The 25,261-nt window shown below is 46.2% G+C and overlaps 1 protein-coding gene across 1 annotated transcript in view; it reads left to right on the plus strand.

Moving 5' to 3' along the window:
* The window catches only part of carmil2 (capping protein regulator and myosin 1 linker 2), a 323,518-nt gene that overhangs the window by 277,940 nt on the left and 20,317 nt on the right, over positions 1 to 25,261 (plus strand). The window contains exons 34-38 of the mRNA XM_072518320.1: positions 649 to 765; positions 11,637 to 11,673; positions 17,923 to 18,021; positions 20,502 to 20,837; positions 22,191 to 22,286. Coding sequence (XP_072374421.1) covers positions 649 to 765; positions 11,637 to 11,673; positions 17,923 to 18,021; positions 20,502 to 20,837; positions 22,191 to 22,286 — 685 coding nt within the window. The remainder of the gene's footprint in view (positions 1 to 648; positions 766 to 11,636; positions 11,674 to 17,922; positions 18,022 to 20,501; positions 20,838 to 22,190; positions 22,287 to 25,261) is intronic.

Here is a 25,261-nt window from a genome sequence, read left to right on the forward strand (position 1 = left end):
CTCTCCTGATGGGGGCTCATTGCAACCCAACAGAAATTGGCAGGGCCAAGGGGAGGCCCAGGCCCAGTCTGGCTGAATGAAATTGCGAGGCTTCGATCTTAAACAGTTGGGGTGGAGGAAATCTATGGCTGGAGAGAAAGATATAATTAATTAAGACCGAATAGTTCCCTTGATGGTTGGATTGATAATTGCATTGAATAATTGACTCTTGCAAATCAGAAGGCCCAAACTTTTATTCATGTTCTGGGCTTGGTTAACTGATCACAGCTCTGGTGGGAGTCAGGCTGTGTCGTCAGCCTCACCCTAGGCCTTGAGCAGATGGGAAGAGGATTACCATGGATTCATGCTGGGAAGTGGCACATAGATGTATTGTGTTAGGACAGAATCAAACTCGGGTTTGATGCTCTGTAAGGTCCGCATGGAGCAGTAGCCAATATGAGTTAGCAACATCAGAAAAAGATGCAAAGTAAAGAAGATCCAAACATTAACAGTGAAAAAAATATTGCATTTAGTTTTATTTTTCATTTTTTTGTCGCTTACCTGTAAAGAGTTAGTGGTACAATAATGCTTGATGTTTGCTTAAATTGAAAAATGCATTGTCATTTGAAACCGATGGTGAATTAATGTTAGAACTCCCATTACTCCTAGGAACCTAAGTCAGAGCTGTGTGAAGGAGGTCAGCTGCTCAGATCTGAGCAGAACATCCACCGAGCTCTAGATAGAGCAGGTCTAAAGGTGTTGTACTCTGACCCTAAGATGAAACTGGTAAGAAATAGCTTATTTTGAAAATAGCATGAGTGTGTTTGAAGTTTCTTTGTTTTCCAGGGTCTGCAGCAATCTTACTGATACTACGAGGAACCCCCTATCAGCACATTAGCCTGTGTAACAACTGTGATTGCACTTTAAAAATAACACGCTGACCGTGAAGGGCTTGGGGACATTTTGGGGGTGTGAGAAGGCAACTTGTAAAATCATGTTCCTTTATTTCTCGAACATAGCTCAAATTAAACAGTTTATCTGAAGAATTATAAACCACAGCGTCTTTCGATTCCAGCTCTGCATTAGCATTTTTTTCCAAAAATAATTTTTATTAAAGTTTTCACAAAATATCAACAACAAAAATGTAAAAGGAACCCAATAGAATTAAATACAAAACAAAACAAAACAAAACAACCCCGTGCCCCCCTCCCCCCTATACATAAATAATAAATTAACACCCCAAATTCACACATAGCAAATATATACACTACCTCAGATCCCCCAGTGTAGACAAACAAAAATAAAATAGAACCCCCCCCCCCCCCCCCCCCCCCCCCCCCCCCGGGGTTGCTGCTGCTGACCAATGTCTACCGTTCTGCCAGGAAGTCCAAGAACGGTTGCCACCGCCTGAAAACCCCTTGCACCGAACCCCTTAAGGCAAATTTCACCCTCTCCAATTTAATAAACCCCGCCATATCATTGATCCAGGAGTCCACGCTTGGGGGCCTCGCATCCTTCCACTGAAGAAGAATCCTTCGCCGGGCTACCAGGGACGCAAAGGCCAGAATACCGGCCTCTTTCGCCTCCTGCACTCCCGGCTCCCCTGCAACCCCAAATATTGCGAGCCCCCAGCCCGGTTTGACCCTGGATCCGACCACCCTCGACACCGTCCTTGCGATGCCCTTCCAAAATTCCTCCAGCGCTCGGCATGCCCAGAACATATGGGTGTGATTTGCTGGGCTCCCTGAGCACCTAACACACCTGTCCTCACCCCCAAAAAACCTGCTCATCCTTGTCCCGGTCATGTGTACCCTGTGCAGCACCTTTAACTGTATGAGGCTGAGCCTCGCGCACGAAGAGGAAGAGTTCACCCTCCCAAGGGCATCTGCCCACGTCCCCTCCTCGATCTCCTCTCCCAACTCCTCCTCCCACTTACCTTTCAGCTCCTCCACCGAGGCCTCCTCCTCCTCCTGCATCACCTGGTATGTTGCCGAGATCTTCCCCACTCCAACCCACGCCCCCGAGAGCACCCTGTCCTGTACTGTGCGTGGCAGCAGCAGCGGGAATTCCACCACTTGCCGCCTGGCAAACGCCCTTACCTGTAGATACCTGAAGGTGTTCCCCAGGGGGGAGCCTGTTCTTCCCCTCCAGCTCACCCAGGCTCGCGCAATTCCCATCCACAAACAGGTCCCCCAACCTTCTTATCCCTGCCCTGTGCCACCCCGAAAACCCATCACCTATTCTCCCTGGGACAAACGGGTGGTTCGCCCGTATCGAGATCCACACCGAGGCCCCCACTTCCCCCCCTGTGCTGCCTCCGTTGCCCCCAGATTTTGAGGGTAGCCGCCACCACCGGGCTCGTGGTATACCTCATTGGAGGGAGCAGCAGCGGCGCCGTTGCCGGCGCCTCCAGACTCGTACCCTCACAAGGCGCCGTCTCCAGCCTCTTCCATACAGCCCCCTCCCCCTCCATCACCCACTTGCGCACCATTGCCGCATTGGCAGCCCAGTAGTACCCACAGAGGTTGGGCAGCGCCAGCCCCCCCCCCCCCCCCCCCCCCCGCCCCTTCTCACCCTCGCAGTCCCTCGGGCCCACACAAACCCCGTTATGCACCTGTTGTCCCGTCTAAAGAAGGCCTTCGGGATAAGAATGTGGAGGCACTGGAACAGGAACAAAAAACTTGGGAGCACCGTCATCTTGACTGACTGCACCTTACCCGCCAGGGATAGCGGCAACGCGTCCCACCTCTTAAACTCGTCCTCCATTTGTTCCACTAGAACCACGAACAGCTCGCTCTTCCCCATGTTGAGCTTGTACCGTGAGAAATCCTCGAACTCCCTGAGGATCCTCATTACCTCCGGCATTCTCCCCACCGGGTCCGCCACATATATCAGCAAGTCGTCCGCATAGAGCGACACCCTATGCTCCTCCTCACCCCGCACCAACCCCCTCCGGTTCCTCGACTCCCTCAGTGCCATAGCCAGGGGGTTCGCTAGTGCGAAGAGCAGGGGGGACAGGGGACACCCCTGCCTCGTCCCTCGATGCAACCAAAAGTACTCAGAGCTCCTCTTGTTCGTGGCCACACTCGCCATCGGGACCTCGTACAACAGCCTAACCCACCTTACAAACCCCTCCCCAAACCCGAACCTCTTCAGCTCCTCCCACAAGTACCCCCACTCTACCCTAGCGAAGGCCTTCTCAGCATCCATCGCCACCACTATCTCCGCCTCCCCCTCCCTCGCCGGCATCATAATAACGTTCAGGAGCCTCCGCACATTCGCGTTCAACTGCTTCCCCTTCACGAACCCCGTCTGGTCTTCGTGGATAACCTGCGGCACTCAATCCTCAATTCTCGTGGCTAAGACCTTCGCCAGCGTGCACTAGTATTTTATGCAATGAAAGCTAACAAGGTTTGATTTTCCATTTTGTTTAGATTATTTGAATGTTCTTTTAATCAGGATGCTGCCAGTTAATGTAGACACTGAGTAATTTGGGTGCTGAAGGACATGGGCCATTGGTGGACCCATAGTTATGCTTGACACCAAATTTCCAGTGAAACCTGGTGATTACATTGGGGGAAAAGGGTGTTCAGAAGCAGTGTGGGCCCTTTGAAAACTTATTACGGTGATGTTGATGAAAATAAGGAAATGGGGCCATTGAATGGTTACAGCACAGATGGAGACCATTCAGCCCATTTATGTTTGTGCCAGCTCTCTGCAAGAGTAATTCACCTAATGCCACTCCCCTGCCTTTTCCCCATAGCCCTGCAGATTCATCTTGGTCAGATAAAGATCTAATTCTCTTTTAAAAGCCATGATCAAATCTGCCTCCACCACACTCTCAGGCAGTGCATTCCAGTTCCTATTCACTCACTGCAAAAAATAATTTTTCCTTTTGGCAATCATCTTAAACCTCTGGTTCCCAATCCTTCCGCCAACAGGAGCAGTTTTTCCCTATTTACTCTGAGTAGATCCCTGATGATACCGAACACCTCCATCAAATCTCCTCTCAACCTTCTCTTCAAGAACAGTCGCATCTTCTCCAATCTACCCATGCAATGAGGTTCCTCATTCCTGGATTCCCATCATTAATCTTTTCTGCACCCTCTCTAATGCCTTCTCATCTTTCTGAAAGTGTGGTGCATAGAACTAGACACAAAACTCCAATTGAGATTGAACCTGTGCCTTATACACCTTTATAATAGCTTCCTTGCTTTTGTACACTGTGCCCCTATTATTAAAGCCCAGGATCCCATATGCTTTTTTTTAACCATCCTCTCAACCTGCCCTGCCACCTCAATGACTTGTGTACATATATCCCCAGGTCCTTCTCCTGCAGGCCACATAATTACTTAATTTCACTATTTACAGTTGAGGAAGAGGTACAGTACAGCCTGCCAGACATCCCAGGAAAACTAGTATTGAATCACGGGCACAACAGAATTAATGTAAGCAAGACAACAATAATAAAGAAATTAATGGTTTAAAGAATGACAAATTCCCAGGACCAGATGGTTTCCAGCCAAGGATGTTGGAGGAAGTAGGTGAGACATTGCAGATGGCCTATTTTTTTTTTTAATAAATATTTTTATTCTCCTTTTTCACATTTTCTCCCAAATTTACACCCACCAACAATAAACAATAATCAGCAACAAATATGTCAATCCCCATAACAATAACAACGATCCCATCCTCCCCCCAAACATTAGCCCACATGTTTACATAAACAAATGACAAAAAGGAATCAGGGATGTCCCATAGTCACCCTTAATACACACAGCCACCCCCCCCCCCCCAACGCTACCACCTATCCCCCCAACTAATGTTCGATGTTATCCAGTTCTTGAATGTGCATAATGAATAATGCCCATGACTTGTAGAACCCATCTGCCCTTCCCCTCAGTTCAATCTTAACCTTCTCAAGAGTCAAGAATTCCAACAGGTCCCCCCGCCACGCCAGGGCACAGGGTGGAGAGGCTTTTCTCCATCCCAACAGGATCCGCCTTCGGGCGATCAACGAGGCAAAGGCTACGATATCTGCCTCCGCACCCGTTTCCAACCCTGGCTGGTCCGACACCCCGAATATGGCCTCCCAGGGACCCGGGTCCAGTTTCACATGCACCACATTGGAAATTATCCCAAAAACCTCCTTCCAGTAATCCTCTAGCTTTGGACAGGACCAAAACATATGAACGTGATTAGCGGGGGCCCCCCCGCAACGCTCACACACATCTTCTACTCCTTCAAAGAATCGGCTCATCCTCGCCCTCGTGAGGTGTGCTCTTTATACCACCTTCATCTGTATAAGCCCCAACCTCCCACACGAGGTGGAGGCATTTACTCTCCGGACCACCTCACACCAGACCTCCTCCTCTATAACCTGTCCCAACTCTTCCTCCCACTTTGCTTTGATCCCTTCCAGTGGTGCCTTCTCCTCTTCCAAAATAGCTCCGTAAACCACTGACACTACCCCCTTCTCCAGTCCCCCTGTCGTCAGCACCTCCTCCAGCAATGTGGAGGCCGGTTCCTCCGGGAAGCTCTGTATCTCCTTTCTGGCAAAATCTCGAACCTGCATGTATCTAAACATTTCTCCCTGCTCCAGCCCATACTTCGCTTCTAGCTCCTTCAATCCTGCAAACCGACCTCGAAGAAACAAATCTTTTACCGCCTAAATCCCCTTCTCTTCCTATTTCCGAAAATTTCCATCCCACCTCCCTGGCTCAAATCTGTGGTTCCCCCGAATCAGCATTTCCCTTGACCCTGCCCCCAACCTGACGTGTTGGCGAAACTGCCTCCAGATTTTCAATGAAGCTATTATTACCGGACTCCCTGAGTATTTCCCCAGAGCTAACGGGAGCGGCGCTGCTGCTAGTACTTTCAGTCCCGACCCCCTGCACAAACTCTCCTCCATTTTGACCCACTGGGAATCAACCATGGCCTAACTATTCTAAAGTTCAATTCGGGAACCATTTTTTTATATTGAAAAATTCAATAACGATCTACCATTTCAGAAAGACCAGTTTGTCTAAAGTTGCCAGAGTCTAGAATTAAGAATTTTTGCAGCTGCTCAGACAGTGCCAGTCTGGATTTCTAAAGTGGAGGTCATGCCCGGTGAATCTAATTACATTTGTTGAAGAAGTGACTTAGTACTATAATAATAATAATAATCGTTATTGTCACAAGTAGGCTTATATTAACACTGCAATGAAGTTACTGTGAAAAGCCCCTAGTCGCCACACTACGGCACCCTTTCGGGTACATTGAGGGAGAATTCAGAATGTCCAATTCACCTAACAGCACGTTTTTCGGGACTTGTGGGAGGAAACTGGAGCACCCAGTGGAAATCCACGCAGTCACGGGGAGAGCGTGTAGACTCCACACAGGCAGTGACCCAAGCCGGGAATCGAACCTGGGACCCTGTCGCTGTGAAGTGCTACCCATTGTGCTACCGTGCCGCCAGAGGGATGGGAGAGCGATGTCTATGGATGTTATTAATATAAACATGCAGAAGACATCCAAAGAGATTGTTAGGTAAAGTCAAAGATCTTGGAACTGAAGGCAAATTGTTGACCTGGTGAGGAAATTGGCTGAGAGTAGGGATAATGGGCAGGTATTCTCATTGGCCGGATCTGGTTAATGATAACTTTCCAGTGGTTAGCACGGTTGCTTCACAACGCCAGGGTCCCAGGTCTGTATGGAGTCTGCACGTTCTCCCCGTGTCTGCGTGAGTTTCCTCCGGGTGCTCCGGTTTCCTCCCACAAGTTCTGAAAGAAGTGCTGTTAGATAATTTGGAGATTCTGAATTCACCCTCAGTGTACCCGAGTGCGGTGGAGTGTGGTGACCAGGGGCTTTTCACAGTAACTCCATTGCAGTGTTAATGTAAGCCTACTTGTGACAATAAAGATTATTTTTTTTAAAGTACAAAGGTGATTAAAATATCGTGAACAGGTACAGATAATAAAAAAGACTAACAGAACTTGGCCTTTATATCTTGAGGAACACAATACAAAGGGGTCGAAGTTGTGCTTCAGCTGCATGGAACCTTGGTTAAACCACACCTGGAGTAATGCGACCAGTTCTGGGCACCACACCTTAGGAAGGATTGAAGGGAGTCCTTTAGCCTTGGAGGGTGTACAGTGTCGATTTACCAGAATGAAACCTGGATTCCAAAGGGTTAAATTACGAGGCGAGATTCCACAAACTAGGATTATATTCCAGGGAATATAAAGAACACAACAAAAGCCCACCATCTTTTGTAGAACCCCTCAATTGCACCCCTTAACATGTATTTAATTTTCTCAAGGGGCAAAAACTCCATGAGATCCCCCAGCCACACCGAGGCACTGGGTGAAGAAGCTGACCTCCACTCCAACAGAACCCACCTGTGAGCGATCGACGAGGTGAAGGCTAAGACATCCGCCCGCACCTGTCTGCAACTCTGGCAGGTCTGACATCCCAAATTTGGCCACTAGGGGACTGGGCTCCAAATCCACCTGTAAAATCTCCAACATGATACTGAAGAAGGAGACCCAAAGTCTCACCAGTTTAGGACACCCTTAGAACATATGCACATGGTTCACCAGGCCCCTCCCACAATGCCCACACTTATCTTCCATCCCTCAAACAACCGACTCAACCTAGCCTTAGTTTAGTGTGCCCAGGTGTAACACCTCCAATTGTATCAACCCCAGTCTCGCGAGCAACAAAGTGCCGTCGATGTACGTTGAGAGCACCGCCTCCACCCTTTTCAACACCTCACCATGCTCCCGACATCGTCCCAATCGCCTCCCTCATCGGGGCCAATCGAGTCTTCAACCAACTGCTTAAGACTCTCCAGCATTTCCCTCCCAAGCCGCTCAAAATGCTTGCTGAACTGCTTCTCAAACTCAGCCACCATCACCTCTGCCAGCGCTTCCATTGTTACCAGAGTGGCCCCACTCAGAGAGCTCACCTCCGCCATCTTTCCTCCCATCGCACTCCTCAATGAACCCGACTCTGCCGGCTGACTAGAGCTCCCATCTTTCTTCAAAACATTCTTTCTTTGGCTTTGAGACATCCTTTCATGACCAATGTTCAGTTGGGAAAGGTTTCCAATCAAATTCCCATCAAACTGTGGGTGAAGAAGGCCAAAAACCGAGGACTCTGGCGGGAGCTACCCAACGTGCGCCCTCCTCCTACATGTCACCACCGGACGTCAGTTTAGGGGTGATTTGATCAAAGTTTCAGGATACTGAGGGGAGCAGATAGGGTAGATTGGGAGAAACGGCTTCCTCTATCAGGGAGTATCGGTCAACAAGACACAGGCAAGAAATTAGAACCTGCTCCATCAGAACAGAAATTAAGAAATACTTTTTCACACAAAGGGTGGTAGAAGTTTACAACACTTTTCTACAGTGGTTGGTGTATTATGTGCCAGGGTTTAGAGAACCCCAAAGCGTACCATGGACTTCACCTGACCTACGACTTTTACTAGATTGTGGTATGGGGAGCACACGGCCCACTCTACAGGTGTGGTGCAGCAGAAATTTAAAAGTAATTTTTAAAGCAAAACAATGTTTATTCGGTGAACTCGGTTAACCTTTTTAAAACATACAGTGAACATCTTAGCAACCATCAATTCAAATACACCCCCAAAGAATACCACACTCTAAGTAATCCTAAAACTTTCTTTTTAACATCCATAAGATAAAAATAACTCTTTGTACAGAAAGACATCAGGCTTAACTTCACTACTGAGAACAGCTACCACGTTGAAATCACCAAATGATCTTGAGGTAGTCTTTAGATGGCAGAGATCGAAATTACACCTTCTTTGGCTGGCTTCAGCTCCAACAATAAAACAAAACCAAAAAAAAAACACAGGCACACCCAAGCTTTCCCTCAAAGCGAAACTAAAATGCAGAGCCAGAGCTCAGCACCACCCACATTCTGACATCACTGCAGCCACTTGAGCAGACAAACATTTCTTAAAGTAACATTCCCATGCCAGGTGCTGGATCAATTGTTAATTTCAAAACTGAGATTGATAGATTTTTGTTATCTAAAGGTATTAAGGGATCGGGACAAAGATGTTATGTAGACTTAAATTCAGATAAGCCATAATCTCATTGAACTGTGGAACACGCTTCCAGGCTAAATAGCCCTCTTCTTTTCCTATGTTCCTAGCAGACCTCACCCAGCATTTAAAAAGCCCTCTTGTACCTCCCCCCTCTCCCCCGCACCCTGAAATCCCAACTTGTGAATTAGTTTTGAAGTACAGCTAACGCCCCAGGCCTGTTCTGTTCAGTCCAACCTAATTTCATGTTGGGGTTCTAAGTGGGTAATCAGCCCTCTCGTTAGCATAGGCCGGAGACCTAATACTTTTTTAGGTGACTGTTTCAGGCACCAGAAAAATGGACCACTCCAATCTTTGGTCAGACGTTTATCCTGCATCCTTGAAGCACATGATAATGCAGTGAAATTGGTTCTTTTTGTACCCGTCGTAAAATGAGCTCAACAAGGAGCAATTTGTATTGCAGGAAGTTTCAAAGACCCATGCCTAGATAGAATGGAAGGCCATACAGTACTGGGGCAGGTGGGTTGTCCACATACATAACACAGATTCACAAAGATGGAAGGAAAATTAGCTGGACAGTAATTTCCTGAATTGCAGTCAAGTACTCCCCTATGGATGGTTGCGTTACTAGTATTAGAACAAAGAATAGTACTGCACAGGAATAGGCCCTTCGGCCCCCAGGCCTGCACTGATCACGTGTCCTAATTAGACCAACCGCCTATATCCTCCTGTACCCCATCTGTTCATGTGCCTATCTAGATAAGTCTTAAAGGTCGCTAACGTATCTGCCTCAACCACCTCACTTGGCAGTGCATTCCAGGTCACCACCACCCTTTGTGTAAAAACTTTCCCTGCACATCTCCACTGAACCTATTCCCCCTCACCTTGAACTTGAGCCCCCTTGTAATTGTCATTTCCGCCCTGGGAAAAAGCCTCCAACTATTTACCCTATCTATACCCCTCATAATTTTATAAACTTCTATCAGGTCTCCCCTCAGCCTCCGTCTCTCTAGGGATCTCTCCTCATAGCTAATACCCTCTGTACCAGGCAACATCCTGGTAAACCTTTTCTGTACTCTCTCCAATGCCTCCACACCCTTCTGGTAGTGTAGTGACCAGAATTGGACACAGTGGGCGGCATTCTCCGCAATCGGCGTGATGTCCGCCGACCGGCGCAAAAAATGGTGCGAATCAGTCCGGCATTGCGCCGCCCCAAAGGTGCGGAATCCTCCGCAGCTTGAGCGGCCGAGCCCTAATCTTGAGGGGCTAGGCCCGCGCCGGACTGATTTTCGCCCCGCCAGCTGGCGGGAAAGGCCTTTGGTGCCCCGCCAGCTGGCGCGGAAATGACTTTGCCGGGCGGCGCATGCGTGGGAGCGTCAGCGGCCGCTCACGGCATCCCCGCGCATGCGCAGTGGAGGGGGTCTCTTCCACCTCCGCCATGGTGGAGACCGTGGCGAAGGCAGAAGGAAAAGAGTGCCCCCACGGCACAGGCCCGCCCGCGGATCGGTGGGCCCCGATCGGGGGCCAGGCCACCGTGGGGGCACCCCCCGGGGCCAGATCGCGTTGCGCCCCCCCCAGAACCCCGGAGCCCGCCCGCGCCACCTTGTCCCGCCGGTAAGAGAGGTGGTTTAATCCACGCCTGCGGGACAGGCATTCCAGCAGCGGGACTTCGGCCCATCCGGGCCAGAGAATCGCCAGGGGGGGGCCCGCCAACCGGCGCGGAGCGATTCCCGCCCCCGCCGAATATCCGGTGCCGGAGAATACGGCAACCAGTGGGGGCGGGATTCACGCCAGCCCCCGGCGATTCTCCGACGCGGCGGGAGGTCGGAGGATCCCGCCCAGTATTCCAAATGTGGTCTAACCAACCTTCCATATAACTAACATATATTCGATGTCCTGTCTGATGAAGGCAAGCATGCCATATGTTTGCTTTACCACCATTTCCACCTGTGCTGCCACTTTTAAGGATCTGTGGACCTGCACGCCCAGATCTCTCTGTGTCTCTATGCTCCTGATGGTACTGCCATTTATTTTACAGCTCCCACCTGAATTGGATCTACCAAAATGCATCACCTCGTATTTGTCCAGGTTAAATTTCATCTGCCATTTCTCTGCACAATTTTGCAACCTACCTATATCCTGCTGTAATCTCTGACAATCTTCATCACTATTCACAAAGGATAGTATTGAAGACTCATTTGAAAGTCGCACAACTTTAATTTCTAATGGCTGACTGTCGGAAGCTATGTTTAAATTTCTCATGTGAATTTCCCGAATACATTTAGAAATCATAGGGTACGCAAGCGATTCACGAGAGTATTGTAACACCACCAGTTTCAGAGTCCCGTTAGCAGAAGCCAGGGAGAAATTTCCCGGCTCAGCCATTGACGCTGCATTATGCAGGAGGGACCCAAAAAAGAAAATGATCATCATCTTCTGACTTGAAAAAGGGATTAACATTGATTGCCCATTTATTGTTGGTTTTCAGAGAGTTTGTTCAATGGCTGTTGTTTAATGGCTTTGGGTAAATGGAATTAAACTCAGCTAAATACACATACCAGACACAATGTATACTTTGTGGTAACTTATTCTTTCCTTTTAGGGTGCAGAATCAGAAGTGGATGGAACAAATTCTAATGGTAAGACATAGGAAACTGAAATGATCATTTAAATATTGGCATTACTTTAAAAACTCCTCTTGTTCTTAGTAGAATTGAGCAGTGCCACCACAACTGGGACCACAATTTGCTGCATGCAGTTTCTGCATTCATGAAATGAAAACACAAATAAAAGCTGGTAGTGCATCTGAAATCAAAGCAAGGGATCAAATTTAAGTCTGTATTAATGGGATGTAGGTGTCCATTGCTGGCTGTCTTGCTTGTAAATGTTGAATCGGAGACCAGTTCCTGCTGTTTCGATTTCAAAAATGCATATCAAACACAGCATGTATCCTCGATTGGAAAATTCCCATTATCAGTGGTGAAGAATTTGTTTCTTGGTGCTGCATTGAGTGTATGAGAATGTAGTTCTCTGCCTTTTCCTAGCCTTTCAGTCGCCGCTTGTACAGATAACTTTTTTGTACGTAGTCTGTACATTAATTTTTAAGAATCTGATTTATATTTTCCTGGCAGTGTTAAGAAAGCATGAAAGGACAGTTAAATGTCACACTTCCATGTAATGTTTGAACCTTCTGTGCCATGTATCTTTGTTGGCATGTCACGGTAGCACCGTGGTTAGCACTGCTGCCTCACAGCGCTGAGGACCGGGTTTGACCCCAGCCCTGGGTCACTGTCTGTGTGGAGTTTGCATATTCTCCCCATGTCTGTGTGGGTCTCACCCACTCAAACCAAAGATGTGCGTGGAAGGTGGATTGGCCACGCTACCTTGCCCCTTAATTGGAAATTTAAAAAAAAATCTTTGCTGCCATGCAAATTCCCAATCTCAGCCGGGTCTTTGGGTGGAAGCACTGAGTGGACAGGAGGCATTTACCCAGACGGGAAAAGGAAAACTCAGGCTAAACAAGTTCCCCATGCATTTATTGGCAGGCAGCTGCAGAATTTAAGTGGTACGTGTCTGAGAACCAAGGATGAGATTAGCAGCATTCCACCCATACAATGACTAACAAAGTTAAATTGTTGGGAACTGACTGTCCCACTGCAAATTTAACATTCTTGATATGTGCTGTGAAATTTCAGCCCAGTTTTTAAGTGGGGTATGTCGCTAATGACGCAAGCAGCCATCTGGTGCTTTGCCATTCTTCATATGTGAGTCTGGACAATGTATACATTAATCATGGTTAACCTAAACAATCTGAACAAAATGCAAAGTACAAGCTCCTTGCAATGAGTGGCTTACTATTGAATTAATGCAACGTGAAGTACAAGTTAACTCAGGAGATCCATTGGTATGTTCAATACTGATGCATGCAATGAATAATGATGCAGTTCATCATGTGATACTCCTTTAACAGGTATCTTAGTGGACAAAGAGTTATTTTAAAAGCAGATAATTTTGTTTGGAATCAGCATGCGCTGAAGTATCAACTTTGTCATATGTTATTGCACTCCAGCAAACAGTGATCTAACCTCCATGGAAAGAACAGAGGCCCCAGAATCTGATTATACTGCATTAGCAATTTGACACTCTGGATTGTACAATGTACACGTGCTTTTTGAAGGACTAGTTCAAACACAAAGCTGAAAAGGGTTTAGAGGATCTAGAGTAATGGATTTGTAAGTACCCAAAAATCTAGGCCTTGGGAATAGAATGCTAGAATGTTTAATATGGAGCTCATTTTTACAACGTGATAAACGGCCAGATAAAAACTATACCAATTATAGTTCTTCCTTTCTATTAACTTGGGTACAAATAATGTCACTAAACCCAGCAATTTCTGAGGGTCTAATGCAATAAAATCTAATGAAAACCTTTTTAGAAATAACAAGAATCCTTCCCACAAGCCCTTCCTGTGAACTGAATTAGATTCTTTCGTGAAATACACTGTGAGATAGCACACCCACCACAGCCGGAGATTACAACAGCCCTCCTGGACTTCAGAGAAGAATAAGCACTTTGACAGACTGATTTAAACCAGAACTAAAAATTGGGTTTGTTCAAAGAAATGTTTAAACAGCAGCAAAAACATCAATACAGTAGGTTCCACCATATACAAAAATTAACTTGCATCTGCATTCACAAAGTAATTACAGATGTGAAACTTCACTAACTCTCTAAATAAGCACATTCTCCCCATGTCTGCGTGGGTCTCACCCCCACAACCCAAAAAGATGTGTAAGGTAGGTGGATTGGCCATGCTAAATTGCCCCTTAATTCAAAAATAATCTGGAGAACCTGAATTTTTAAAAATTCTCCTAATAAAAACCTGTAGTGTTGGAAAGGGGGATGTACTTGAGGGGGGGGGGGAAGGACAGCATTTAATTAGAGCTGCAAAACAAAAAGAGTATGATCGCATTTCTGAGGTTTCCTAATCGCCCCCAATTAGTGAGAGAGGTAGAGGAGCAAATCTGCAGGGAAATCAGAGATGTGCAAATGGTGGATACTGGGGGACTTTAGTTACCCAAGTTGGGGTAATGTTTGAGTAAATGATAAGGAGGGGCAGGAATTTCAGAAATGTGTTCAGGAGAACTTCTTGGCCAGTATATTCTTGGTCCAACGAGGAAGTGGGGAATTGTTGGATCTGGTGGTGGGGAATGAGGTAAGTCAAGTGGCCACTGTGGGGAAACTCCCAGGTTAGAGTGATTAGTAATGGAGAAGAGCAAGGAACAATCTAAAGTAGAACCTTCAAATTGAAAGAGGGCCCACTTCAGTGGAATGAGAGGAGATCTGCCGGGGTAAGATGGAATCATAAACTGACAGGAAAACTGCAACAGAACGATGTGGGGGGATGTTTCCAGTACAGACTAGGTATATTCCAACAAGGGGGTGAGATAGGAAAATCAAAGCCAGGGATCCTTGGACAATGAGGGAGATAGAGAATGTGATGAAACCAAAAATAAAGGGGTTGCATGTCAAGTGAATTCTTCAAGTGCGAATCAGGCCAAAGGCAAGTTGAAAGGGGAAGTGAAATAAGACTGGCAAAGAGAGAATGTGAGAATAGAATGGCAGACAACCTAAAGGGGAAACCAAACTCTTCTACCAGCAGGTAAATAGTAAGCGGGTAGTAAGAGGCTGTGTGGGACCTATTAAGGACAAAGAGAGTGGTATATGCTTGGAGATGCAGAGCAAAGCTAGAATACTTAATAAGTACATTGTATTCGTGTTCATATGAAGAGGATGCTGACAAAATATCGACACAAGCGGAAACGTTAAAGGCATTGGATGGAGTGAAAATTGATAGACAGGATGCTTTTGCTGGCTATGCTTAAAGTGGATAAGCTGCTCAGTCTGGATGGTTCACATCCCAGTTTACTAAAGGAAAGTGAGGTTGGAGATAGCTGAAGAACTTAAGTTGTCCTAATCTTCGAATCTTCCCTGTGGAGACGTGCCGAAGGACAGGGAAGTGCCGAAGGATTGGAGAGTGGCATAACATGACACCCTGCAAAAGGGTGTAAGGGCATTCCTAGTAACTACAGGCCGGTCAGTTTAACATCAGTGCTGGGTAACATTTTAGAAATAGTAATAAGAGAAAAAATAATCGGCACTTAGAAAGGTTTGAGTTAATTAAGAATAGCCAGGATGGATTTGTAAAAAGGCAGTGGTTGACTAATCTAATTGAATTTTCTGATGAAGTAACGGAGAAAGTTGATGGTGGGAATGAGTGGCGGTTGTCCATATGAATTTTATTACAATGCACCCCACATGGAATGCTAGTTAACAAAATTGGAGCTCATGGAACAATAGGGTCAGTGCCAGCTAGAATAAAACCTTAAGACAGAAAACAGTGGGTCATGGTCAAAAGGTTATTTTTCAGATTGGTGGATGGCGACAATGGTGTTCCCCAAGGGTCAGTTCTCAGACCATTCTTTGTATATAGATAATGACTTATACATTGGGAGATAAGTAAAATTTCAAAATATGCCAAAAAGTGAGAATGATATCAATCGACTGTAACAAGACATAGATGTTTCATCATTGGTGGTCGGGGATGGGGGACAGTCAGGAGGTTGGGATAGTAAATGGAGTTTGGGGGGGGTGATCAGGAGAGTAGTCAGAGGGCAGTTGAGTTCTCCAATGGCAGGGTAAGGAGGGGAGAGGGGGGCCTTGGTAGACTGGGAGGGGGGAGGGTCCCTTGGGGGCCGGGAGGGGTGGGATGGGGACTGCTGGTCATTGTGTCGAGGAGTTTGAGGTGGTTTTAAGCTGCCTAACCTATCCTGGGTAACTGGAACCAGTATAATGCACTGCTCAGACTCAGCCCCTCAAGCCCATTCCAGCCATACAGGAGGTAGAGAGCTCTCAAAATGATGCATAAATCAAATCTTTTGTGTCAGGAGACTGAGCTAAGCTGAACCATTGGAGAAACCTTGAAGTTTCAGCTCACAAGGAAGGTGACTGCGAAGCAACATAACTGAAACACAAAGACAAAACACAAAGACAAAACACGAAATCAAAACACGACTACAAGCTAAACCTTGAGAGTAGGAAATTAGTCAATGAAAACTTCACTGCATCAAGAGTGATCAACACATCAGTCTTGGAACTGGATGCTATGATGGGTGGAACTGGATATAGTGATGGTAAAATTGGATATAGTGATGGTGAAACTGGATATTATGATGGTGGAACTGGATATAGTGATGAGGAAAACTGGATGCAGTGATGGTGAAACTGGATGCAGTGAAGAGGGAATCTAGATGCAGTGATGAGGAAACCTGGAGACGGCATGTGGCGCAGTGATTAGCACTGGGACTACGGTGCTGAGGACCCAGGTTCGAATCCTGGCCCTGGGTCACTGTCCATGTGGAATTTGCACATTCTCCCCATGTTTGAATGGGTTTTACCCCCACAACCCAAAGACGAGCAGGTTAGATGGATTGGCGACGCTAAATTGTTCCTTAATTGAAAAAATAAACAATTGGATTCTCTAAATTAATTTCTTTTTCAATAATGAAGAAAACTGGATGCAGAGAAGAGGAAAACTAGATGCAATGATGAGGAACATTGGATGCAGTGATGAGGAAAACTGGATGCAGTGATTTTTTTTTCCCCATTAAGGAGCAATTTATCGTGGCCAATCCACCTACCCTGAACTAATTTGGGTTGTGGGGGTGAGACCCCCATGCAGACACGGAGAGAATGTGCAAACTCCACACGGACAGTGACCCGGGGCCGAGATCAAACATAAGTCCTGAGCGCCATGAGGCAGCAGTGCTAACCACTGCTCCACTGTGCTACCCATCTGGATGCAGTGATAAGGGACTGTATGATTTTAGATGAACAAGCTGAAATGGGTCATCTGCATTTATCTTATGTGATGAATGTGAGATATTGGTATGTACATTTTATTTTATATCTGGTGCAGTGATGTTTTTAAAAGCCTGAGTTTAGGTATATATATTTGTAATATTATTAAAGAATCTAGGCTAAGGTATCCAGAATCTGTGGCTGCATAGGGTGTGCTGCACACGGTTCAATTAAGATGATTCAAAAGTGAGATCATCATTCATTCCATCCATGTGTGTGTTTACAAAGTAAGGTCTAATGGACATTTGTTTATAGGAAGAAGATTCCCTGGATTGTAGATAATTTGAAACATTTTGTGTTTGAACTTAGGTAAGCAAGTCAGAGGATCTGAATGGTATAAAGATGATGTAATTAATGGGAGGAGCCAGGTCTGTAGCAGCCAGTTTAACTTTTAGTTTTGCTCTGAGCTTTAAGCTGAGCAAGAGATTTTGCCAAAGGCTGTCAGATTAAGCAGTAGTCTCCCAAAAACAAGACTTGCAGTTGGTGTCTGAAAAGGTTTTTATTTCTCTCTTCAGTCTCTCCAAGAAATCTCTATCCAGAGGAGAGCAAGTGTTTGCTAACTTTATTTATAAGTGGCTTTTGACATGTGATGGGCTTTGTTTAATTGGAGATAGAGAAGGTATCAGTTAGAAATTTCCTTTTAATGTTAAGAATGGTTTAACTGTTAATTGTAAGCTAGTTTCCGTGATGTCAATCCATTAGTAATCCTGTGTTAATAATAAAGTTTGTTTCAATATACCATATATCCATTGGTCAGTGGAATCACTCCTTTCCTCACAGTTTTAAAATTAAAAACATGTTTGGGGTTCTTGTCCAGTATCCTACAAATATTGAGGTCTGGTCGGGATCTTAACACTTGTCATGAGCTGTTCCTTTGTCAAAGTATTCTGTATCTATGTATGTATGCTGTGTTTGAGATACAAAAATAGATATTCTACATTTAATGGAGTTATGTGTGTTTTGTTTAGTAGGAATCCCTGGAGAGAACAAACCACAACCTCCGCCTCAATCTCTGAAACTTAGTGCACTAGCCAATATAGCTAAAACCTGTGCAGGCAGTAATACAGGTAAACTTTGATATTCCTCGAGCTTTTAAAACTTGTCCACTGTGGAAGATGGCAGTTGTTGGATTTTCCGAAGTTATGCAAGGTGTTTATTTTCTTACCTTTCCCTGAAGATATTGGCTTCTTGCTGGCTTAGAGTTCTATGGCGTCAGCCACCACTTTTTACCTCAAACAAGAAATACCTCTCTTCACCCCCATTCATTGATTTTCAGTAGCCCACTTGACAGTGGACCTATTGCAACCAAAATGTAATCCTGACTTTAACTCTGTGTTCAACAGTGACTCCTTCAAAAGTAATCGATCCCTTGTGGAATGTTTGAGATATTTCGAGGATACGACAAGGAGCTAATCAACCGCATGTTTGTCTTTGTCACCTGACAGTGACACCTATGTATTTTTAGCAATGATCTTTGGATTGTGATCAGGGGCGAGATTCTCCGACCCCCCGCCGGGTCGGAGAATCGCCGGGGGCTGACGTGAATCCCACCCCCGCCGGTTGCCGAATTCTCAAGCACCGGATATTCGGAGCCCACCGATCCGCGGGCGGGCCTGTGCCGTGGGGGCACTCTTTTCCTTCCGCCTTCGCCACGGTCTCCACCATGGCGGAGGCGGAAGAGACTCCCTCCACTGCGCATGCGCGGGAATGCCGTCAGCGGCCGCTAACGCTCCCGCGCATGCGCCGCCCGGAGATGTCATTTCCGCGCCAGCCGGCGGGGCACCAAAGGCCTTTTCCGCCAGCTGGCGGAAATTCGTCCGGCGCGGGCCTAGCCCCTCAAGGTTGGGGCTCGGCCCCCCAAGATGCGGAGCATTCCGCACCTTTGGGGCGGCGCGATGCCCGACTGATTTGCGCCGTTTTGGGCGCCAGTCGGTGGACATCGCGCTGATACCAGAGAATTCCGCCCCAGGATTGGAAATTATGGCTGATTTTTCCCTTAAGCAGAGGCACTGGGATCAGTTGTAGTGACCCCCATTCCCTTGTGTGAAATGAGTCAATTCACTATGTAATCTGCATGGCTTAGTTACAATTGGGCAGTAGCTATTACAGGCGTCTAACTACTAACAAACACAGGTATTGTATTGAAGGTACAGAATTTATATATTGTATCAATGATTAGCTTGCATTTAATTTACTGTATTGAAACAAATGACACACCAACATCCCCTATCATCAACAATTATACCAGCAGTAAATCTGCAGAGCCATTTCAAAATGTCTCTAACAGGGCGTAGGCATCACTGGCTAGGCCAGTATTTATTGCCCATCCCTAACTGCCCTTGAGAAGGTGGTGGTGAGTTACCTTGTGAACTGCTGCAGTCCCTCAGGTGTAGGTACACCCACAGTGCTGTTAGGGAAGAAGTTCCAGGTTTTTGACCCAGCGACAGTGAAGGAACTGTAAATATTTCCAAGTCAGGATGGTGAGTGACTTGGAGGGGAAGATCCAGGTGGTGGTGTTCCTGTGTATCTGCTGCCCTTGTCCTTCTAGATGGTAGAGGTTATATGTTTGGAAGGTTAGATTCACATTCTGCAACTGGATCCATGACCTGAAACCAAGGCAATTGAATGATGGCATGATATGATATGACAAAACTTTCATCCTGAACAGTAGGTTTTGAGGTAAATGGTGTTTTTATAGTCAATCTCAATTGGATGCTGTGCAGATGACAATAAAGGTTTAGGAATGTTCAGATGGAATGCAATAACATTGCTTTGCTCTCCCATCCTGGGCACAATTTGATACAATAAATAATTATCCCAGCTACAAATGTCATTTGAAGGCGGCACGGTGATGCAGTGGTTAGCACTGCTTCCTCACGGTGCCGAGGACCCAGGTTCGATCCTGGCCCCAGGTCACTGCTTGTGTGGAGTTTGCACATTCTCCCCGTGTCTGCGTGGGTTTCGCCCCCACAACCCAAAGATGTGCAGGATAGGTGGATTGGCCACGCTACATTGCCCCTTAATTGGAAACAAATTTGGATACTCTAAATTTAAAAGAAAATACAAATGTAATTTGTGAAGAAGAACTGAGGGAAGAAGAGAAAGACTTTGGAAACCAGGATCCAGGGCCGGGATTCTCCTGGATACTCAACGCCAGGCCCCTGTAGGCCTCCGCCATATTGCCCGGGGGCCGGCACAATGAAGGGAACCCCCGCGCATGCGCGGAAATATGCCAGCCATTCTGCGCATGCGCGGAAATACGGCAACCATTCTGCGCATGTGCGCAAATCGCCGGCCATACCGCGCATGCACGGAATCACGCCGGCCATTCCACGCATGCGCAAACTTGCGCGGGGCGTTCTGCGCCGGCTGGAGCTGCGGGGACCACTCCGGCGCCAACATAGCCCCCTAGGAAGGGGAGAATGTTGACGTCGGAGTGGTTGCCGCCGGTTTTCACACCGGCGTGTGGACATAGCCCCATTATTAGAGAATCCCGCCCCAGATATTTAAATATTGTTGAAGTGAGTGTCTTCATTTCCTTATTCAGATAAAGAGGAGAATTCTGAAGGACCATTGTCCACAGGATTCAAGAATGCAGAATCTGATAGTGAAGAAGAAACAAAAAGACAAGAAGTTACATCAGGAGGGGTCCAGAGAATCCTGCTTCCTCCTCCTCGCAGAAAAAATCTGCAACACGGGAGCAAAGAGCAGAGTTCAAATCCTGTACCAGTTCCAAGAAAGCTTATCGCATTGCAAAAAGGCATAATTCAAGATGAAGCTCCCAGCAGTGAGAAGCATACACCACCAAATATAACATCAATGATGAAACCGGACAACGAGGTGGAGGATAATAAGAAAAATGAAGAATGTTCACCTTCTAAAGGTACCGCTGACCATTTCATTTTTTCTAAAATTCAGAAATGTTGCTGAAGGGTTAAAGACGCATAGTTAGGGAAGTAATTTGTTATCACGCCATTTTTATGGTCTGCGCCATTTTCGTGGAATTTCAGTACAGGCAGCAATTATAACTCATAGCAAATGATAATTCCTTGCATATGCAGCAACTCGTATACACAACATATACCATACATGGCAAGTATAAAAACCCTTGACAGTTGTTGCAATATACCACACCACACAAAGTCACTTGCACTATTTATGGTACAAATCAAAGTAAGGAGATAATAGCTAAAGTAAGAAACTCGGGTGACAAACTTAGATTTAAAAGGTACCTAAATTGCAGGATATTAGCATGAATTCACTAGTTATTGCCTGTGGAACATAGTCAGAGAAAACATATTTCCACCATCTTACTTCACAGTATATTTGCCTTCTTTGATCAAAGGTTCGGGAAACTCTTGGAATCCATACACACCATGTTTGAGGTTTTCCTTAAAATGGTGCATCTAAATATTCTATGGCTGTAAGAAATTAAAAGCAGAATGTGCAAATTAAGAGCGTACGGAATTTAGCGGCTAACCATTGCGGTTCAGTGACTGCTAGATGCACCTCAGTCAATTTCAGACTTGATTCATTCTAACTCCGTTTCTATCATTGAGATTTTCTCCAGCTCAGTTGTAGAAGGATGAAATGAATGGCAGAATTTAATGGAGGTGGGTGTTGGGTGTACTTATGCCCTCCTGGGGCAGGGGAGGGTGGGAATCGAGGGACTTGGCATTAGGAAGGGAGGGGCGGACCTCTTGAGAGCCACACCTGCCCTTCCTTCTGACCCCTCTACTAATAGCCAAAAGCTCCCAACCTGCCCTCACTCACCTGTGCCCTGGGTCCCTCGGCGATCGTAGACCTCTCCCTGGGTGCTTTAGCGACAGCATCCGCCACTCCTAGTGGCGCTGAAAAGCTGCTGGCCTCTGATCGTCTGGCACCTCTCGGTGGATGGGATTTCTGCCTTTAGGATCCTGAACCCCGTGAAAGACCTGTGGCACTTAATTCCATCGGGCTTTCTGCAATTGAAGCAATGTGCGCCCCCCCACCCCACCGCTACACATATCTCTCCCAGACAGGCCCCAATGGCCAACATTAAAATCTCCCCAAAGAGCTTTCCTCTCATGAGTGCCTCCGAGTTGCATTGAATACTGCTAAGGAGACATCAAAGGTACAGGTCACTTTATTCTCTGACCTGGATGGAATGCAGCACTGGATTTGCAACAAGGGTGGAAATGGAAATCAGCATTCTTTTGGGGCCTGTGTTAATCAATGTGTTTTTTCCTATTTCCAGATATAAATCACCAGGAGAAGCTCCTTCCCCAAATGGAAGTTCTGTCTGTCTCTGAAGCACAATTGGATCAGCTGAGCAGCCCAGTCCAGCCAGAAGGTAGGGAATTGGCAGCTCTTTTGTGTGGAGAATGAACACTAAGTTCCTATTTATTTTCAAGCTAATTTACTTCCTGCAGTTTGGCTTTCTCCCACCCTGGCACCCTCCCCAGGCATGCAACCCACTGCTGCCAATCTGAAACCAGCCACTGAGGTGGGCAGCGGTGATCCTCTATTGTCTCTCCCCATTCCCGTGGAATAGGCAGGTCTTTCTGCTCATTGTGGTAATAAGAACTAGGAACAGGAGTAGGCCATCTGGCCCCTCGAGCCTGCTCCGCCATTTAATGAGATCATGGCTGATCTTTGTGGACTCAGCTCCACTCTCCGGCCCGTACACCATATCCCCGAATCCCTTTATTCTTTAGAAAGGCATCTATCTTTTTCTTAAAAACGTTTAAAGAAGGAGCCTCAACTGCTTCACTGGGCAAGGAATTCCAGAGATTCACAACCCTTTGGGTGAAGAAGCTCCTCCTACACTCCGTCCTAAATCTACCTCCCCTTATTTTGAGGCTATGCCCCCTCGTTCTGCTTTCCCCGACCAGTGGAAACAACCTGCCCGCATCTATCCTATCTATTCCCTTCATAATTTTATATGTCTCAATAAGATCCCCCGCATCCTTCTAAACTCCAATGAGTACAGTCCCAGTCTACTCAACCTCTCGTCATAATCTAATCCCCTCAACTCTGGGATCAACCTAGTGAATTTCCTCTGCACTCCCTCCAGTGCCAATATGTCCTTTCTCAGGTAAGGAGACCAAAACTGAACACAATACTCCGGATGCGGCCTCACCAACACCCTATACAATTGCAGCATAACCTCACTAGTCTTGAACTCCATCCCTCTAGCAATGAAAGACAAAACTCGATTAGCCTTCTTAATCACCTGTTGCACCTGCACACCAACTTTTTGCGACTCGTGCACCAGCACACCCAGATCCCTCTGCACAGCAGCATGTTTTACCGTTTAAATAATAATCCATTCTGCTGTTATTCTTCCCAAAATGGATAGCCTCACACTTGACCACATTGAATTCCATCTGCCAGACCCTAGCCCATTCACCTAACCTATCCAAATCCTTCTCAGACTTCCGGTATCCTCTGCACTTTTTGCTTTACCACTCATCTTAGTGTTGTCTGCAAACTTTGACACATTGCACTTGGTCCTCAACTCCAAATCGTCTATGTTAATTGTGAACAACTGCGGGCCCAACACTGATCCTTGAGGGGCCCCACTAGTTACAGGTTGCCAACCAGAGAAACACCCATTTATCCCCACTCTCTGCTTTCTGTTAGTTAACCAATCCTCTACCCATGCTATCACTTTACCCTCAATGCCATGCATCTTTAGTTTATGCAGCAACCTTTTGTGTGGCACCTTGTCAAAAGCTTTCTGGAAATCCAGATATACCAAATCCATTGGCTCCCCGTTATCTACTGCACTGGTAACGTCCTCAAAAAATTCTACCAAATTAGTCAGACACGACCTACCCTTTGTGAACCCATGCTGCGTCTGCCCAATGGGACAATTTCCCTCCAGGTGCCCCGCTATTTCCTCCTTAATGATAGATTCCAGAATTTTCCCTACAATCAAAGTTAAGCTTACCGGCCTATAATTACCCACTTTCTGCCGACCTCCTTTTTTAAACAGTGGTGTCACGTTTGCTACTTTCCAATCCTCTGGGACCACCCCAGAGTCTAGTGAATTTTGATAAATTATCATTTGTGCGTTTACAATTTCCCTAGCCATCTCTTTTAACGCTCTGGGATGCATCCCATCAGGGCCAGGAGACTTGTCTACCTTTAGCCCCATTAGCTTGCCCAATACTGCCTCCTTAGTGATTACAATCATCTCAAGGTCCTCACCTATCATATCTTTATTTCCATCAGTCACTGGCATGTTATTTGTGTCCTCCACTGTGAAGACTGACCCAAAAATCCTGTTCAGCTCCTCAGCCATTTCCCCATCTCCTATTATTAAATCTCCCTTCTCATCTTCCAAAGGACCAATATTTACCTTAGCCACTCTTTTTTGTCTTATTAGAAGCTTTTACTATCTGCTTTTATGTTCTGAGCCAGTTTACTTTCATAGTCTACCTTACTCTTCTTTATGGCTTTTTTAGTAGCTTTCTGTTGTCCCCTAAAGACTTCCCAGTCCTCTAGTCTCCCACTAACTTTTGCCACTTTGTATGTTTTTTCCTTCAATTTGATACTCTCCCTCACCTCCTTAGATATCCACGATCGATTTTTCCCCTTTCTACCGTCTTTCTTTTTTGTCGGTATGAACCTTTTCTGAACACTGTGAAAGATCGCTCGGAAGGTTCTCCACTGTTCCTCAACTGCTTCACCATGAAGTCTTTGCTCCCAGTCTACCTTAGCTAGTTCTTCTCTCATCCCATTGTAATCACCTTTGTTTAAGCACAAAACACTAGTGTTTGATTTTACCTTGTCATCCTCCAACTGTATTTTAAATTCCACCATATTGTGGTCGCTCCTTCCAAGAGGATCCCGAACTATGAGATCATTAATCAATCCTGCCTCATTACACAGGACCAGATCTAGGACCACTTGTTCCCTTGTAGGGTCCATTACATACTGTTCCAGGGAATTATCCCGGGCACATTCTATAAACTCCTCCTCAAGGCTGCCTTTACCAACCTGGTTAAACCAATCGATATGCAGATTTAAATCTCCCATGATAACTGCTGTACCATTTCTACATGCATCCGTTATTTCTTTGCTTATTGCCTGCCCTACCATCCTGTTACTATTTGGTGGCCTATAGACTACTCCTATCAGTGACCTTTTTGCCTTACTATTCCTGATTTCCACCCAAATTGATTCAACCTTGTCCTCCATAGCACCAATATCATCCCTTACTATTGCCCGGATGCCATCATTAAACAACAAAGCTACACCACCGCCCTTACCGTCCATTCTATCCTTTCGTATAGTCTGATATCCTTGGATATTTAACTC

This window comes from Scyliorhinus torazame, chromosome 10 (genome assembly GCF_047496885.1).
Source record: "Scyliorhinus torazame isolate Kashiwa2021f chromosome 10, sScyTor2.1, whole genome shotgun sequence".
Taxonomy (NCBI): domain Eukaryota; kingdom Metazoa; phylum Chordata; class Chondrichthyes; order Carcharhiniformes; family Scyliorhinidae; genus Scyliorhinus; species Scyliorhinus torazame.